This window comes from Pongo abelii, chromosome 1 (assembly GCF_028885655.2).
Source record: "Pongo abelii isolate AG06213 chromosome 1, NHGRI_mPonAbe1-v2.0_pri, whole genome shotgun sequence".
Classification (NCBI taxonomy): Eukaryota; Metazoa; Chordata; class Mammalia; order Primates; family Hominidae; genus Pongo; species Pongo abelii.
Genome location: NC_071985.2, coordinates 99,911,190 through 99,929,765, shown reverse-complemented (window position 1 = coordinate 99,929,765; position 18,576 = coordinate 99,911,190). Strand labels below are relative to the sequence as shown.

The following is an 18,576-nucleotide window of genomic DNA, read 5'->3' as shown; positions in this document are numbered from 1 at the left end:
CTGAGTTCAAGCAATTCTCCTGTCTCAGCCTCTAGAGTAGCTGGGATTACAGGCACCCACCATCATGCCCAGCTAATTTTTGTATTTTTAGTAGAGACGGGGTTTCACTGTGTTGGCCAGGCTGGTCTCCAACTCCTGACCTCAAGTGATCTGCCTGCCTTGGCCTCCCAAAGTGCTGGGATTATAGGCGTAAGCCACCACGCCCAGACTAGGTTGTCTCATTTTTAAATTTTATTTATTTTATTATTTGCCAATTTATTTATTTTGAAACAAGGTCACCCAGGCTGGAGTGCAATGGCACTATCATGGCTCACTGCAGCCTCAATCTCCTGGGCTCAAGTGATTCTCCCACCTCAGCCTTTCCCCTAGTAGCTGGGGCTATAGGCACATACCACCACACCTGGCTAACTTTTTTATTTTTTGTAGAGATGGAGATCTTTTTATGTGCTCATAACAAGAGGCAGGAGGATCACTTGAGCCCAGGAGTTCGAGACCAGCCTCTTGAACTTCTGGCTCAAGTGATCCTCCCACCTCAGCCTCCCACAGTGCTGGGATTACAGGTGTGAGCCATTGCACCTGGCTTTTAAAAAATTTTCTTCAAATCGTCTTGCATACTACTGTCTAGAAATTGTTTGAGAATAAGTTCTAAATGTTTTTGTTTTAAATTTATATTTTTAGATAATTTTTTATAAGTTTGAAATTACTTATTGTTAATAATTTCCCTTTATATTGGGCATACAGTGAAGATTTTTTAAAAATATTTTATTATTCTACTTGCTTAGTTCAGGCATTCTTTACTTGAGAGCCACAACTCTCAAAGTCTCCTTGGATAGAATTCAGGGAATTTATGAATTTGTATGGGTAAAAAATTCCATTTTTATTTTTACTAATGTAGGGGAAAACATATGTTTCCTTCTATCCATCCTAGGTTTAGGGCTGAGATCTCTATAACAAAAGAGAGATTAGCAAGAGAAAAACATGCACATTTATTTAATATAAGTTTTACGTGACACAAGGGCCTCCGTAAGGAAATAAATGCCGAAAGAAACAGTTGAACTTGAATGTTTTTTATAGTAGGTTTGATGAAGAGCAATCAGTGATGGAGAAATGTCATAGGGCAAAGTGTGAACAAGCTAAATGTAATAAACTGGGGGAAACTGAGCAGGCCTGTTTGTTTAGATTCCTCTTTGTGTCCCTGTGCTTTTGGAGGTAAGGATACTCCTTTTCTCTGGGTGCCAGGAGAGCACCTCTTACATGAGAGTCTTACGATCTACTTCAGGGGAAGGTCAGAAAATCCTTCCCAGGTTTTATGGCTGCTTCTGGGGAGAACAGCAGGCAGAAGGTCAGAGTCACCTTCCTGCTTCTGCAATTTCCTCAAATGCCTTCAGCTTAAAATATTCAATATGTCAAGATGCTATATTTTGTGTAGGGTGTCCTGAACCCCGTCACTAACCTCTAACTGAAAGTTAGGATTTTCTTCAATTCTGAACATAGTTCATAAACCACAGTAATATTAGCAATACTTCATCATCAAAAGAAAACCCAGATATTTTCATATCACATTACTTTTTTGCATCTATTTTCATTATGCTCATCACTATTTCAAATTTAGGATAGCTATTAACTCTTATTTAATGCACTTATAAAGAAGCATGCATATTAGTGTATAACAAACTTATCTTTTAACATTTTAATAACTGTATTTCGATATAATTAGATTCCTTTGTAATCCTATATATTTTATGCTTTAAAAACATGATTCTGAGAAGGCATTCATAGGCTTTATCAGATAGCTAAAGACTAAGAACCCATGTTTTTGTTCTACTTTCAATACTTGAAAAGTTGTGGATAAAACAAAAATTATGTTAAAAAATGAAAAGTAGGCTGGGCTCAGTGGCTCACGCCTGTAATCTTAGCACTTTGGGAGGCTGAGATGGGTGGATCACCTGAGGTCAGGAGTTTGAGACCAGCCTGGCCAATGTGGCAAAACCCTGTCTCTACTAAAAATACAAAAATTAGCTGGGCATAGTGGTGCATGCCTATAATTCCAGCTACTTGGGAGGCTGAGGCAGGAGAATCGCTTGAACTCGGGAGGCAGAAGTTGCAGTGAGCTGAGATGGTGCCACTGTACTCCAGCCTGGGCAACAGAGTGAGACTCCATCTCAAAAAAAAAAAAAAAAAAAAAAAACAAACTGAAAAGTAATCAACTAAATACTTTTTACCTATAATATTCTATACACTTTTGATGATAGCCATGTATTACGGTATTATTTATGTTTTTATATTTAGCAATTCTTGTTCCTTAAAATGTGCTTTATGGAGAAGGAGCCAGAGTTAGTGAAATTAGTTTAGGTTAATTTAGGATATATTAATGACATTATCCCACACATTGTTCATGTCATAGGCATGAACTTAAAAAGTTTAAAGTTCCTGCTGCCTGCTTAGATGCATCTACTAATCTAGAGCAGTTGTAAGGAAGATCCATCTGAATTAGATAAAAATATGAGTAGTGGAGTATTGGTTATTTTATTCTGGTTGGCTCAGTTATTTGCCAAAAAAAGGCCCTGGTCAAATTGTTGATGACTAGGTAAAAATAATTTTGACTAATACATTAAATTGTTGATCATTAAAATAATTCTTCCAAAGTGCTTGTCTTTTATGCATTTGTTTACTTTAACGTAATATAAAAATATGTGTTGAATCCTCTTTTTTTAAGACAGGGTCTTGCTCCGTCACCCAGGCTGGAGTGCAGTGGTGCAATTACAGCTCACTGCATTCTCAACCTCCTAGGCTCATGTGATCCTCCTATCTTAGACATCTGCATAGCAGGGACCACAGGCACACACCACCACTCCTGGATAGTTTCCTTTTTCTTCTTGTGGAGACAAGGTCTCACTATGTTGTCCAGGCTGGTCTTGAACTCCTGGGCTCAAGACGATCCTCCTACTTCAGCCTTCCAAAGTGTTGGGATTACAGGCATGAGCCACTACACGTGGCGTTTTGAATCCTCTTATGTGCAAAGATACAATCTGAGTCCTTAGGACATTTATAGCCTAATATTTTCTCCCATCAAAGTTGCTAAACTCCATCACCAGAATACCACAATTAATATTCTCAGGACAGATTATTAATAGTTGCCTAGGAATAAGAATGGTATGTGGCAATGATAGAAATTTGAAATGGCAGATTTATTAAGTACTTTTAAGCCATCAAGTTACAAAAGGCTATTAGGGGTCTTAAAAAGACAAAGAGTATACAATAAAACAATGAGCAATGACAGATTGTTTTAGGTTGCATAATTTTTGTACAGTTACATCTATAGTACATTACTAATTTACTTAGCATACTTTTTCCCGAGATTTGCAAATTTAAAAAAAAGGAAGAATCAAACTATATTTTCTTTGCTGTTTTTTTGAAACAGAGTCTCCACTCTGTCATCCAGGCGGGAGTACAGTGGTGTGATCTCAGCTCACCACAGCCTCAACCTCTTGAGTTCAAGGAATCTTGTGCCTCAGCCTCCCAAGTAGCTGGGATTACAGGCATGCACCACTGTGCTTGGCTGATTTTTTGTATTTTTAGTAGAGATGGGGTTTCACCGTGTTAGCCAGGCTGCTCTTTAACTCCTGGCCTCAAGTTGATATGCCTGCCTTGATCTCCCAAAGTACTGGGATTACAGGCGTGAGCCACCGTGCCCGGCCTCAAACTATATTTTCTGATTAGTACAATAAATACACATTAATCATGACACAATTATTTCTTCTGGATACAGCAGGAAAAATTAAGTTAAGAGAAAGTGCTTCATATTTCTTGATTTGTTATAAAAAGAAGAGATCCTCTAGATTTCTGGGAAAGAGGGAAAGCTAGCAATCCCACAATGATTTCCTTTATTTCTTGCCATCCGAATATATCCTTCTTCACCAAAGTTGCGGCCCCAGCTTTAGAAAAAGAAATAACACAAAATTAGAAATGCTTACAATCAAATCATGTTATCAACTTTTTATCTCATAGTTTTTCTCCTATAAGTGATTACATATGAAAGGCCGTAAAACAAAATTAGAATGCAATAATATAATAATTTCTCCAGGGATTTCAGGCAACTCAAAATAATGGTTTGGAAAGCTTTAGTGCTATATTGATAAATAGACTTAATACCTAAGGAAAACTATAGTAAGATCCATCCCAGTCCTTTAATCCTCCTACTTTGCAAATATGCCTTCTCTAAAGAAAGAGTATTAGTATCCTTTATAAGGCTTTATCTCTAAATTTTTTGATAACAGTATCATGTGTAATGATTTTCTATCAAACTTAAATTCCTCTAGAGAATGTCAATTAAGAAATATTTTTGAGTGACTACTATGAAAAAGGTATAGGGCAGGGAATTCTAAAGCAAATAACAAAAATGCAGCTCTGAAAGAGCTTTTTGATCTAGAAGTGGAGCTGAGATAAGACTTTCTCATAATTAAAGCTATTGAAAAATGAGCCAGGCATGGGGGCTCACACTTGTAATCCAAGTGCTTTGAGAGGCTGAAGTGGAAGAATTGTTTGAGGTCAGAGTTTGAGACCAGCCTGGGCAAAATAGCAAGTCCCTGATTCTACAAAAAAAAATTTTTTTTAATTAGCCAGACATGGTGGCATGCACCTGTATTCCTTAGCTACTCTGCAGGCTGAAGTGGGAGGATCACTTGAGCCAAGGGGTTTGAGAGTACCGTGAGCTATGATTGCACCTCTGCGTTCCTGACACTCCAGCCTGACCCTGTCTCAAAAAAAAAAAAAAAAAGGGAATATTTCTACCTGGCACTGGACGTGTTCAAGCAAGCGGAGGCTACTTGTTAGAGATGTTGCAGAGAGAAATCATGGGTTGGATTAGGGTTCGAGTAGATCAGTGTTTCACTTTTTGATTTAATGGACTTAGAGGAGTTCAGAAAGCTTTTACAGATCGATATACAGTTATCAATTTTAAAATTAGCATGTATGGACTTTTTTTTTTTTTTTTTTGGAGATGAAGTTTCGCTCTTGTTGCCCAGACTGGAGTGCAATGGTGCAATCTCAGCTCACCGCAGCCTCCACTTCCCGGGTTCAAGTGATTCTCCTGCCTCAGCCTCCCAAGTAGCTAGGACTGCAGGCATGTGCCACCACGATGGCTAATTTTGTGTTTTTAGTAGAGACAGGGTTTCTCCATGTTGGTCAGGCTGGTCTCCAACTCCTGACCTCAAGTGATCTACCCGCCTCGGGCTCCCAAAGAGCTGGGATTACAGGTGTGAGCCACCATGCCCGACTGTATGGACATTTTTTTAAAAAGCATACTATTGGCCGGGCATGGTGGCTCACGCCCGTAATCCCAGCACTTTGGGAGGCAGAGATGGGCGGATCATTTGAGGTCAGGAGTTCGAGACCAGCCTGGCCAACATGGTGAAACCCCGACTCTACTAAAAACACAAAAATTAGCTGGGCATGGTAGCGTGAGCCTGTAGTCCCAGCTACTCAAGAGGCCGAGGTAGGAGAATCGCTTGAACCTGGGAGGCAAGGCAGAGGTTGCAGTAAGCCGAGATTGCGCCTGTGCACTCCAGCCTGGGCAACAGAGTGAGACTGTCTCAAAAAAAGAAAATAAATAAAAACCATACTACTTACTGTCACCATTATGTTGTAAAAGAAAATACATTTTAACACCAAAAGCAAAAAATCCAAAGACATAATCTCTATTTTAAGGATAGTCTTTTGAGTAAATAAATTTAGATTAATGAAAAAGTCACCAAAATATTCTTATTTTTCTTACTTTACCAAGACTGATGAAAAAACTTAGAAAATCCTTGTAAGAGGAATGATTTCTGAAGCTCTTTATCATTCTGAGATTTTATAGTGGTAGGTATATAAATATCATACAAGGCAAAATTCATTAAGTCCTCTAGGATACAAATAAAAGTGTGAAATTGAGAAAATGCCTAGTGTGTCTGGAGAGCAGTAAGAAATTTAGTTGAAAGGAAAACTGGATATCTTTAGTAGAATAGTGGAAAAAGAGGATAGAAAGCTGGTTTGGGGCCATGTTGTCAACAGAACAGCAGGTGGAGGAACATGTACTTCAATTACAAAGGCAAAGGGAAGCTGTTATAAATTTTGGCTCAGGGACTCAAAGGTTGTGTTTTTGCATGCAGCGGAGAACCTAAGAAATGCTGGTTTATTGTTGGAAGACAAATGACACCATTTAAAAGGACTGTGCTTTAAGAGGCCTTAAATATTCTATGTATCAGCCCTCACTGGACATTTTGCAGGTCCTATTTTTTTCTCTCTGTACCATTTAACACAGTTGTCTACTCCCACCTTACTGGTCTCTTGGCTTCAAGACATTACTACGTTCTGATTTTCTTATCTGTCTCTGGTCATTCCTTCTCAAACATTTTCATGAGCTCCTTTCTTTACTTCCTTTCACTTAATTGCCACTCCACTGCTTAGAAATTGTCAATGGCTCTCCATGCCTTTACAATAAAATTCAAACTCCATCGTCACCTCTAATCAACCAATGGCTGTAGTGGGTTTGTTTGTTTGTTTTTGACAGAGTCTCACCATGTTGCCCTGGTTGGAGTGTGGTGGTGCAATCACAGCTCACTGCACCTTCGACTTCCTGTGCTCAAGCAATCCTCCTGCTTCAGCCTTCCAAGTAGCTAGGACCACGTGTGCATACCACCATGCTTGGCCAATTTTTTTTTTTTTTTTTTTTTTTTGAGATGGAGGCTTGCTCTGTGGCCCAGGCTGGAGTGCAGTGGCACAATCTCGGCTCACTGCAAGCTCCGCCTCCCGGGTTCACGCCATTCTCCTGCCTCAGCCTTCTCAGTAGCTGGGATTACAGGTGCCCACCACCACACCCGGCTAATTTTTTTGTATTTTTTAGTAGAGATGGGGTTTTACCGTGTTAGCCAGGATGGTCTCGATCTCCTGACCTTGTGATCTGCCCGCCTCGGCCCCCCAAAGTGCTGGGATTACAGGCGTGAGCCACTGCGCCCAGCCCAATTTTTTATTTTAGTAGAGAAGAGGTCTCACTATGTTGCCCAGGCTGTAGCAATGCTCTTTTAATATCTAGTTTGATAAGCAAAAGCAATAACAATAATCTGGCCAGGCTATTATTAATATTAATAGACACCACTTATTTAGCACTTACTCTGTGCCAAACAGATTAACATAAATTATCTAATTTAATCATCATCCTGTGAGGTGAATATTATCTTCTTTTACTAAAGAAAAAAACGGAAGGGCAGAGTGGTAAAGTAGCTTGCCAAAAGTCATGTAGATAGTAAATTGTGAAGCCGGAGTTCAAATCTAGGATTATTTTATTCATTCCAAAGCCCACTCTAGCTTTTATCTATGCCAATCCCTACAGTTATCTCTGTGAGTGAAGTCATATGGGGAATGAAATTCAGACCAGTACATCTAGGATCTCATGTAATTTATATCCTACTATGGTCACTGCCTTAAATAATAGGTAAAATAAATCATTTTAGGTGAACTGAATTTGGACCTGAGTTCTAGTATGAAAATTGAATTGAGGGTCTAGTACTAGCAGTATGAATTCAGTCAGTGGGACCAAGGAATCCCAGACCCCATTCAACATCTAGACAATTTACTTTTCTCAGTTTTACTGACCAAGATCAATTGCCCCCAATTTTGCAAAAGATCCCAGACCTCTTTTTGACTGAGTCCTGCTAACTTCCCTTAAACAATGAAACTGATAAAAAAAAAAAAAATCTTAAGCTAAATAAAGTATCTGAGGACAAAGTCTTGCCTTCAGAATTATACAAGATCTGCCCCAAATGTTCATTTCGGTACTTATCAAGTTGTATATTTTTATTAATTCTATAGCTCTTTCGCTCAAACTGTTCAACTTTAGGTAAGTTTGTTAACTAAATGCCTATCTCATAAGAGTACTTTAAAAATTAAATGGGAAAATATATTTAAAGTACTCACACAATATTTGGTATATAGCCAATGCTTACTAAGTGAAGGTAGCTATTTTTATTATTATCCAGGTATGAGTACATCTGATTGGACTCAAGTAGAGTCCATCTACTTTTTTTTTTGAGACGGAGTTTCACTCTTGTTGCCCAGGCTGGAGTGCAATGGCACAACCTCGGCTCACTGCAACCTCTACCTCCCAGGTTCGAGTGATTCTCCTGCCTCAGCCTCCTGAGTAGCTGGGATTACAGGCGTGCGCCACCATGCCTGGATAATTTTGTATTTTTAGTAGAGATGGAGTGTCTCCATGTTGGCCAGGCTGGTCTCTCGAACTCCCAACCTCAGGTGATCCTCCCACCTCGGCCTCCCAAAGTGCTGGGATTACAGGCGTGAGCCACCGAGCCGGGCTGAGTCTGTCTACTTTTAAAAATATATATAGCCTTCTTCTAGGGTGATCACCAGTCCCAGTTTGCCTGGGACTGTCCTGTTTTTAAAAAGAAAGTCCTATGTCCCAGAAAGCCTCGTAGCCCTTAGCAAAGTGGGAAAGTTGATCACCCTACCTTCTCCTTGCATATTATAAGGCTACTAACTTATTATTCCTTCTAAAATCAATGCCAGTTTCCTTTGTAATAATGAAGTCCTGGGCTTCTTAGGCTGTGCCAGACACTCTTCTAGGCATAAGGATTGCAGAGACAAAGTCTTTCTAAAGCCTAGGTTCTAGAGGAGAAACATACAATAAACGAAGAAATACTTGATGATATATATGATTAGTACAATAAAGAAAAATAAAGCAGGATAAGGGATACAGAGTGTTAGGAGACAGGGCTCAATTTTAGGTGGAATGGTCGGGAAAAGCTTCGCTGAGTGGATGTTTGAGCAAAGATGCAAGTGAGGCAAAGACCTGGATAAAGGGCATGGCAAGAAATAGCAAAAAGGCTAATGTGCCAGGAGCTGAGTGAGAGAGGGGAGAGTAGTTGGAGAGGTAGTTGGAGAGGCAGGCTAAGGCCAGATAATGTCATGCTTTTCAGGTCATGGGTTTTATTCTGAGTGGGAAGGAAAGCCATTAGAGGGTTTGGGGTAGAAGGGTAACATAATCTACTTTATGCTTTAAAAAGATAATTCTGGTTACTGTGTAGAGGATTGATTCCAAGCAAACAAGAGGGAAGCAGCTACCAGTTATGAGATTATTGCAATAGACCAGGAGATGGATTGGATGGTGGCTTGAACTCTAATGGTAACAGTAGAGGTATTGAGAAGTGCAAGCATATCTTGTTTTATTGTGCTTTGCTTTATTGTGCATTGCAAATTTTGCATATTTTACAAATTGAAGGTTTGTGGCAACCCTGCATGGAGCAAGTCCATCAGCACAATGTCTCCAACAGCCTGTGCTCACTTTGTGTCCCTGTGTCACATTTTGGCATTTCTCATAATATTTCAACTGTTTTCATTATTAGCAAATCTGTTATGGTTGTCTGTGATCAGTGATTTTTTTTTTAAATTTTTGAGATAGGGTCTCACTCTGTCATCCAGGCTGGAGTGCAGTGGCACAATCGCAGCTCACTGCAGCCTCAGCCTCCAGGGCTCAGGCTCCTGCCTCAGCCTCCCAAGTAGCTGGGACCACAGATATGCACCACCATGCCCGGGTAATTAAAAAAAAAAAAAAACTATCTGTAGAGACAGAGTCTTGTTATGTTGCCCAGGCTGGGATCAGTGATCTTTAATATTACTATTGTAATTGTCTTGGGGTGCCATGAGCCACGTGCATATAAGATGGTAAACTTAATTGATAAGTGGTGTGTGTTCTGACTGCTCCACTAACTGACACTTCCCCCATCTCTCTCTCTCTCCTCAGGCCTCCCTTTTCCCTGAGACACAATGATATTAAACTTAGGCCAATTAATAACCTTACAATGGGCCAGGTGCAGTGGCTCACGCTTGTAATCCTAGCACTTTGGGAGGCTGAGGCAGGTGGATCACCTGAGGACAAGAGTTCGAGACCAGCCTGTCCAACGTGGCGAAACCCCGTCTGTACTAAAAATACAAAATTAGCAGGGTGTGGTGGTGCGTGCCTGTAATCCCAGCTACTCTGGAGGCTGAGGCAGGAGAATTGCTTAGAACCTGGGAGGCAGAGGTTTCAGTGAGCCGAGATTATGCCACTGTACTCCAGCCTGGGCAACAGAGGGAGACTGTCTCAAAAAACAAAACCAAAACCAAAAACAAAAAACAACCTTACAGTGGCTTCTAAGTGTTCAAGTGAAAGGAAGAGTTATACATCTCTCATTTTACATCAAAGCTAGAAATGATTATGCTTTGTGAAAGCCAAGGTAGGCTGAAAGCTAGACCTCTTGAACCAGTTAGCCATGTTGTGAATGCAAAGGGAAAGTTCTTGGAGGAAATTAAAATGCTACTCCCGTGAACACATGAATGATAAGAAAGCTAAACAACGGGCCAGGTACAGTGGCTCATGCCTGTAATTCCAGCACTTTGGGAAGCTGAGGCGGGTAGATGACTTGAGCTCAGGAGTTCAAGACCAGCCTGGGCAACAAGCTAAAAATACAGAAATTATGCGTGCCTGGTGGCACATGCCTGTAGTCCCAGCTACTTGGAGGGAGGCGGAGGTTGCAGTGAGCTGAGATTGTGCCACTGCACTCCAGCCTGGGTGACAAAGTGAGACCTGTCTGAACAACAACAACAACGGGAAAAAAAAAAAAAAAAGAAAGAAAGAAAAAAAAGAAAAGTAAAGAAAGAAAAAAGTGAAACAGCCTTATTGCTGATATGATTTGAGTGGCCTAGATAAAAGAGCAAACCAGCCACAACATGACCTTAAGCCAAAACCTAATCCAGAGCAAGGCCCTAACTCTCTTCCACTGTAAGAAGGCTGATGAAACTAAAATTAAAGAAGTTAAATAACCTGCCGAAGTTCTTCTATGCCTCCCATGCAACCTATGCCACCTCGATTTTAGCATTTATCACATTGAGTTGCAATGGACTACACATGCACCTGCCTGTTTCCTTCACTCCATTAGACTATGAGTACCTTGAGGTATGGTAGAAGAGCTGCATTTTTCATTTCCAATCGCTAGTTCCTAGCTTGGCACATGGCAGGTACTCAATACATGTTTGTTGAATCAGTGTCCAAATGAAGATGCAAAAATGAACAAGAGACTATCCTACCTTGAAGAAGTTTACATTTTAGTGAATGGAGCATGGTTTGCACAAATAGCTATAACACAAGGGATATCTGTAAAATACTATAATAGAATTCATAAAGCATTGCCAAAGCTTAGGAATTAGAGAAACAATTCTAAGTGAATGGGGTATGAAGGAGATAGTATTTGAGGCAGGATTTAAAAAATGAATAGGATTTGTAATGACTTTTTTTTTCATTTTAAAATTAATACCTTTCTTTTTTTCTTTTTTTCCTTCCTTTTTTGAAATGGAGTCTCGCTCTGTCACCCAGGCTGGAGTGTGGAGCACAGTGGTGTGATCTTGGCTCACTGCAAGCTCTGCCTCCCAGGTTCATGCCATTCTCCTGCCTCAGCCTCCCGAGTAGCTGGGACTACAGGCATGTGCCACCATGCCTGGCTAATTTTTTTTGTATTTTTAGTAGAGACAGGGTTTCACCGTGTTAGCCAGGATGGTCTTGATCTCCTGACCTAGTGATCCACCTGCCTTGGCCTCCCAAAGGGCTGGGATTACAGGCATGAGCCACTGTGCCCGGCCTCCTTCCTTTTTTTTTTGAGATAGGGTCTCATTCTGTCACTGAAGCTGGAGTTGAGTGACATGATCATGGCTCACTCACAGCGGCCTCAACTTCCTGGGCTCAAGTGATATTCCCACCTCAGTCTCCCAAGTAGCTGGGACCACAAGTGTGTGTCACCATGCCTGCTCCCAGTTCAGCCTCCCAAAGTGCTGGGATTACAAGCATGAGCCACTAAGCCTGGTTGGACATACTGTGTTTAACTTAAATTTTTTTTTGAGATAGGGTCCTGCTCTGTCACCTAGGCTAGAGGGCAGTGGTGTGATCATGGCTCACTGTAGCCTCAAACTCCTCAGCTCAAAAAATCCTCCTACCTCAGCCTCTGGAGTAGTTGATATTACAGGCACATGCCACCATGCCCAGCTAATTTTTTAAATTTGTTTGTAGAGACTGGTTCTCCCTATGTTGCTGGTCTTAAACTCCTGGCCTCGAGTGATCCTCCTGCCTTGGACTCCCAAAGCTCTAGAGTTATAAGCATGAGCTTACCACATTCAACTAATGTTTACTCTACATATAAATTTTGTATTTATGTGTATCTTTTTTCATTTAAATATATATTCCAAGTATTTTTTTAGGTTATTAATAATAGTCTGAATAATTCTAATGCATGGAGTTGATTATTTAATCAATACAATAGTTTGATTATTTAATCAATACAATAGTTTATTTAATCATATACCTATTGTTAGGCGTTTTTGGCTACTTACTAGTTTTTACTATTAAAGAATAGTGCTACAATTCACATAAATTGTATATGAAAGTTTTCCCATATTTAGGATTATTTTCTTCATATAGATTCCAAGAAATAAAAGTAATGGGACACTGGCTGGGCGCAGTGGCTTGCGCCTGTAATCCTAGCACTTTGGGAGGCCAAGGCAGGCAGATCACCCAAGATCAGGAGTTGGTAGACCAGCCTGGCCAACCTGGTGAAACCCCATCTCTACTAAAAATACAAAAATTAGCCAGGTGTTTTGGTGGGCGCCTGTAATCTCAGCTACTTGGGAGGCTGAGGCAGGAGAATCACTTGAACCTGGGAGACGGAGGTTGCAGTGAGCTGAGATTGTGCCACTGCACTCCAGCTTGGGAGACAGCGAAACTCTGTCTCAAAAAAAAAAAAAAAAGGGAAAAAGAATATGAACATTTAAAAAGTTCTTTATCATATTGTCAAATTGCTTTCAAGAAAGAGAATAGACAGGGTAGGGTGGCTCATGCCTGTAATCCCAGCACTTTGGGAGACCGAGGTGGGCAGATCACGAGGTCAAGAGATTGAGATCATCCTGGCCAACATGGTGAAACTCCATCCAACGTGGTGAAACCCCATCTCTACTAAAAATACAAAAATTAGCTGGGCATAGTGGCACATGCCTGTAGTCCCATCTACTCGGGAGGCTGAGGCAGAAGAATTGCTTGAACCTTAAAGGCGGAGGTTGCAGTGAGCTGAGATCATGCCACTGCACTCTAGCCTGGTGACAGAGCGAGACTCCGTCTCAAAAAAAAAAAAAAAAAAGAAAAAAGAATAAATACAGCTTACTTTTCCATCAAACTGTATAAGAATGCCCATTTCACCAAGACAGGTGGGATTTCTGTAGACAGCATTGGACTTCACAGGCATTTCAGAAAGATACAGCATATATAAAGAAACAGAGGTAGGGATGTATCTGTAAACTTAGGGAATGATGAATAAGTACACTGTGGCCAGAGTATGACTGTGGGTATATGAAAATATAGTGGAAGAAATGTCTAAGGTTATGTTAAAAGCTAGATAATGGAGTACCTGGAATGCCTGGCCGGGAGTTTGGACTTCATTTTTAGACAATGGTGAACTATTCAGAATTTTTGAGCAGGAGTTGACATGATCTATATTTTAAGAAGATACCTCTATAGCTGGGTAGAATGGAATCTGAATTACAGCAGCGCCATTGGGGATGGCAAAGAGAAAATACATATAAAATATGATTCACAGGCTAAATGGATAGGGCTGTGTGGGTTGAGGGGGAAAAAGGGGAAGGCCAAGATGATGCTTAGGCTTTAATAATCTGAAGATGGTAATATATTACCCAAAGTAAGGAATAGTTTTCCCTTGAGCTTGTTTGAAAATCCTTTTCAGGGATGAGGGATGAAAGGAAGAGAAGAACATTGTAAACTTATTGAGTATGAGAGTGTGTATATGTTGGTAGTAGAGTGATGTAGGTGGGGAGTTTGGATTTTTCAAGGAGAGCTGCCAAATTGGAAGCTGGACAAGGAAGTCTGTCACTTAGGAGGTCATTTTCAGAGATTATGAACTGGGGATCATCTGCATAATGGCAATAGTTGAAACTGAAGGAGCAGATGAGTTTGCTTTGATATAGATGAGTTTGCTTTGATATAGCAAACTCATGTAACAGACAGGTGGATAAAATAATGTAAGATATGAGGCTAAAGTTGATGTAGCAAAATGAATCAAGATAGTGAGAAATGTGCCATTGCATATGTTTTTTGGGTCATTGAGAGCAACTTTCCAACCTCTAACACACTTTCCTCCTCCAATACATGAACAATTCCATACATCTGAAAACTTGATGCAAATAGTGTCTTCTCTGTGGAGGTTTAGGCTGTTAGGCATTTCTTTTTCAATAGTCCCATAGCCATTTAGACATGTATCATTATACCACGATGTGTTTTTTGTATCGTTTAAAAATATATCTAGGCTGGGTGCGGTGGTGGCTCACGCCTGTAATCCCAGCACTTTGGGAGGCTGGGATATATATATATAGAGAGAGAGAGAGAGAGAGAGAGAGGAGAGAGAGAGAGAGAGAGAGAAAGAGAGAGAGAGAGAGAGAGATTTATATGTATGTATACATAATATATTATATATTATGTATGTATATTATGTATTATATATTATATATTATGTATTATATAGTATGTATAATATATATCATGTATGCATACATGATGTATATTATGTATGTATATATAATATATAATATATATTTTCTTCATGTTAGATTGTGCGTGCCTTTAGGACAGGATGGTTTCTTACTATTTTTTGTATCTCCAGGGCCTAGATAATGCCAGTCACATTGTAGATGCCTAGTAAGTGCTTGTTGAATGAATGAGTGAAGAGAAGCAGATTTGAATTTCAACACTAAAAGTTATAGATGATCTTCAAGAGCAACTTCAGTAGAGAAGGGAATTTAGAACACCTGCTGTAGGGAGTTCCTTAGAGAGTCAATAAGATATGAGGGAAATGGTTTCATTTTAAAAAGCTATCACTGGTCTACACCCAAGCTGATCAGTGCTGTGAATAGGTTATCAGTGAACCAAGATATTGATCCCCTCAGCTACTTTCCCCATGGGCCATACAAATATCATCATCTTCTATGTGTGCCACAATGGGAAAAGGGTAGGAAGGCACCTTTTGTTTGATTTGTAGACTGTGTACTTCAAGTAAAGATTTAAGGGGTGTTATGGGTTGCATTGTGTCCCCGCAAAATTCATGTTGGAATCCTAACCTCCAGTACCTCAGAATGTGAACTTATTTAGAGATAGGGTTGATGTAGACATAATTAATTAAATTAAGATGAGGTCATTAGGGTGAGTCCTAATCCAACACGGACGATGCTCATGAAAAGGGAAAATTGGCCAGGCGCAGTGGCTCACACCTGTAATCCCAGTGCTCTGGGAGACCAAAGCAGGAGGATCACTTGATCCCAGGAGTTTGAGACCAGCCTGGGAGACATAGAGAGATACTGTCTCTACAAACAGAAATTAAAATTGGTCTGGTGTGGTGGTGCATGCCTGTAGTGCCAGCTACTTTGGTGGCTGATGTGGGAGGATTGCTTGAGCCCAGGAGTTTGAGGCTGCGGTGAACATTGATCACCCCACTGCACTCGAGCCTGGGTGACAGAGTGAGACCCTGTCTCAAAAAGGGGAAGAAAGTAAAATTATGAATAGAGACAGAAATGCATACAGGGAGAATGTCATGTGAAAATGAAGGCAGAGGTCAGGGTGATGGTTCTAAAGGCTGAGGAAAGTCAAAGATCACCAGCAAACTTTCAGAAGCTAGGGGAGAGGCATCAAACATATTTTTTTTTAATTAAAAGAACATATTTAATTGACAGACTGTATAAACTCAAGGTATACAGTGTGATGACTTGATGTATGTGCACATTGTGCAATGATTGCCATAATCAAATGAAATAACGCATCCATCTCCACCTGTGCTGTACCTTTGATTCCCAGAACCTGTTCATCTTATACCTGAAAGTTTACACTCTTTGATCAGTATCTCCTCATTTACCCAGCCTCCAGTCCTTGGCAGCCATCATTCAACTGTCTGTTTCTGTAAGTTTGACTTTTTTAGATCCCACATATAAGTAAGATCATACAGTTGTTTTTTTTTTTTCCTGTGTCCACGAATATTTTCTTCCTCACAGCGTGAGAAGGAAGTAACACCTTGATCTTAGACTTCCAGCTTCCAGAACTGGGAGACATAAATTTCTGTCATTTAAGCTGCTCAGTTCGTGGCACTTTGTCATGGTAGCCATAGCAAACTAACACAAAGAGAAACTCCAGGTGTGCCCCAAAGTCTCAACTCTTCATATTTCCTCCATTTTTTCCCTCTAGAAGTTATGTTCCTTTTGTTTATGAGTGATATAGATGTCAGTTCAATGCATATATTGAGGGGCCTTTAGGTGCCACCCACTTAGTCTGTGAGACATAATCTCTCCCCAAAGGCACGTACAGAACATTGGAGTGACAGACAGGTAAATATACAATTTAAATATAATGCCTAAAATGCTGTGATCCAGTATGCATAGGACATTTTGGCAGCATAGAAAAAAGACATTTTGCTCAGCCCAAGGATTCAGGACAGACTTTCTGGAATAGATTGTGCCTGAGCTGCTTCTGAAGAAAAGGAGAAGTAAACCAAAAGAGAAGACAGGATGTTCTAGGCAGAGGGAACACAAACCGAGATATGAAGGAAGGTATTACAGATAAAGTGGAATGTATGGAAACTACAACTGTGGATAGTGCAATATAACCAGAGTGAAAATAGGAGGTAACAAATGCCAGGAGGTGAGGCTGGCAAGGCAGGGAGCACAGCCTATAGGATTTGTCTTCTGTCAGGGAACATTAATTTTACACCGAATGAAACTCAGTAGAAGAGTTATAAGCCCAGACTTGTTCATATTTTAGACAAATAAGTTTGGCAGCAGTATGAAAGATGGATTTGAGGGTAAAGGGGAAGAAAATAGAAAGTAAAGGAGACCAGTTAGAAGGGTACAGCAATAGTCCACACTAGAGATGCCTGAACTAGAGCCGTAATAGAAGAAACAGAGAAGGAACAGAATCAAGGACATAGATGAGGTAAAATTGGTTTGACTAATTGGTTGCTTGGTTGGACTTGGGGAGGTCTCAGATGAATCCATCATATCTTATTGGGTGATTGTGTTGTGTGGCCCTTTACTGATATGGGAAATTCTGAAGGAGGAACAGTATGGGGGAGAGAGTACTGAATTATTTGGATGTATTGAGTTTGGAGAGACTAAGATATATGTAAGTGGGTGTGTCCAGATAAGTCTGAAGTTCTGGGAAGATGTCAGAACTAGAGCTAGAGATTCAAAAGCTATTGGCATATAAAGGTTATAGCTAGAGTCCTAAGAGTGGAATTATAGCACCCAAGAAAAAATAAAGTAAGAAGAGGAATGGGCAGAGGATAGAGCCCTGGGGAAAACTAACATTTTTGGGCTAAATAGAGGAGAGGAATAGGTTCATAAGAGAGGCTGAGAAGGAATAATCAGAGAAGTAGTACAGAAGATAAACCAGGAAAACAAAGCGATGAAGGCAGAATCGTAAGTGAAAAGATGGGGGCACTGAGTAATTTAGAATGTCACTTTGTAAGAAGCTATAAAGTTCATCATTGTCAATATCGTGATCATAATGATCATCATCAAAATCATGAGAGTATTTGCTGAAACTCCCTCAAATTCCTGGTTCCAATTAAATATAAAGTGTAAATATATTACCTGTTTTTCACAAGCCAGTATTCTTTCCCATTAAGATCACCATAGCCAACCACAAGTACACCATGATTCACATTCTGAGTACAGGATGGTTCATAGTAGACACCTGAGAATCAAATATGGGTGGGAAAAAAGAGTGAATACTATAGGATAATAAAGGGCATTTTAAAACGGTATTACTTTTTATTAGCCTGCTTTGGATACATAGCAAGGTTAATTTAAAAAGTTAAGGACATGTCCAGGCATGGTGGCTCATGCCTGTAATCCCAGAAGTTTGGGAGGCCAAGGCGGGCGGGTCACAAGGTCAAGAGATCAAGACCATCCTGGCCAACATGGTGACACCCTATCTCTATTAAAAATACAAAAATTAGCTGGGCGTCATGGCACGCGCCTGTAGTCCCAGCTACTCAGGAGGCTGAGGCAGGAGAATTGCTTGAACCCGGGAGGCAGAGGTTGCAGTGAGCTGAGATCGTGCCGCCTCACTCCAGCCTGGCAACAGAGCGAGACTCCATCTTAAAAAAAAAAAAAAAAAAGTTAAGGACATATACTCTCATGCATAAACTAGGGCTCATAATTATTTGCCACCAATGCTGTATTTGTCAGTGTTCTTGCCAAGCTTAGCATCACTCCAATCATAGTTCCCCCAGAAACCTTCTTTGATAAGCACACCACCTTTTTCTAAGTTTTTTCTTTTCTTTTTTGTTTTTTTCTAAGTATTTTTAAACTTGCATACAATCAGTTATTTTAATTCTCTGTGTATACAGGCATATCTTATTTTATTGTGCTTTGCTTTATTGTGCTTTGCAGATATTAGCTTTTTTTTTTTTTTTTTTTTTTTTTTTTTTAAGGAACAGAGTTTTGCTCTGT

The 18,576-nt window shown here is 40.1% G+C and overlaps 1 protein-coding gene across 1 annotated transcript in view; it reads right to left on the bottom strand.

The window, feature by feature from the left end:
- Positions 1-3,169: 3,169 nt before the first annotated feature.
- CTSS (cathepsin S) overlaps positions 3,170-18,576 on the bottom strand; it is a 33,927-nt gene continuing 18,520 nt past the window's right edge. The window contains exons 7-8 of the mRNA XM_009244702.4: positions 17,713-17,815; positions 3,170-3,935 (exon numbers count right to left, since the gene is read on the bottom strand). Coding sequence (XP_009242977.2) covers positions 3,836-3,935; positions 17,713-17,815 — 203 coding nt within the window. The 3' untranslated portion in view covers positions 3,170-3,835. The remainder of the gene's footprint in view (positions 3,936-17,712; positions 17,816-18,576) is intronic.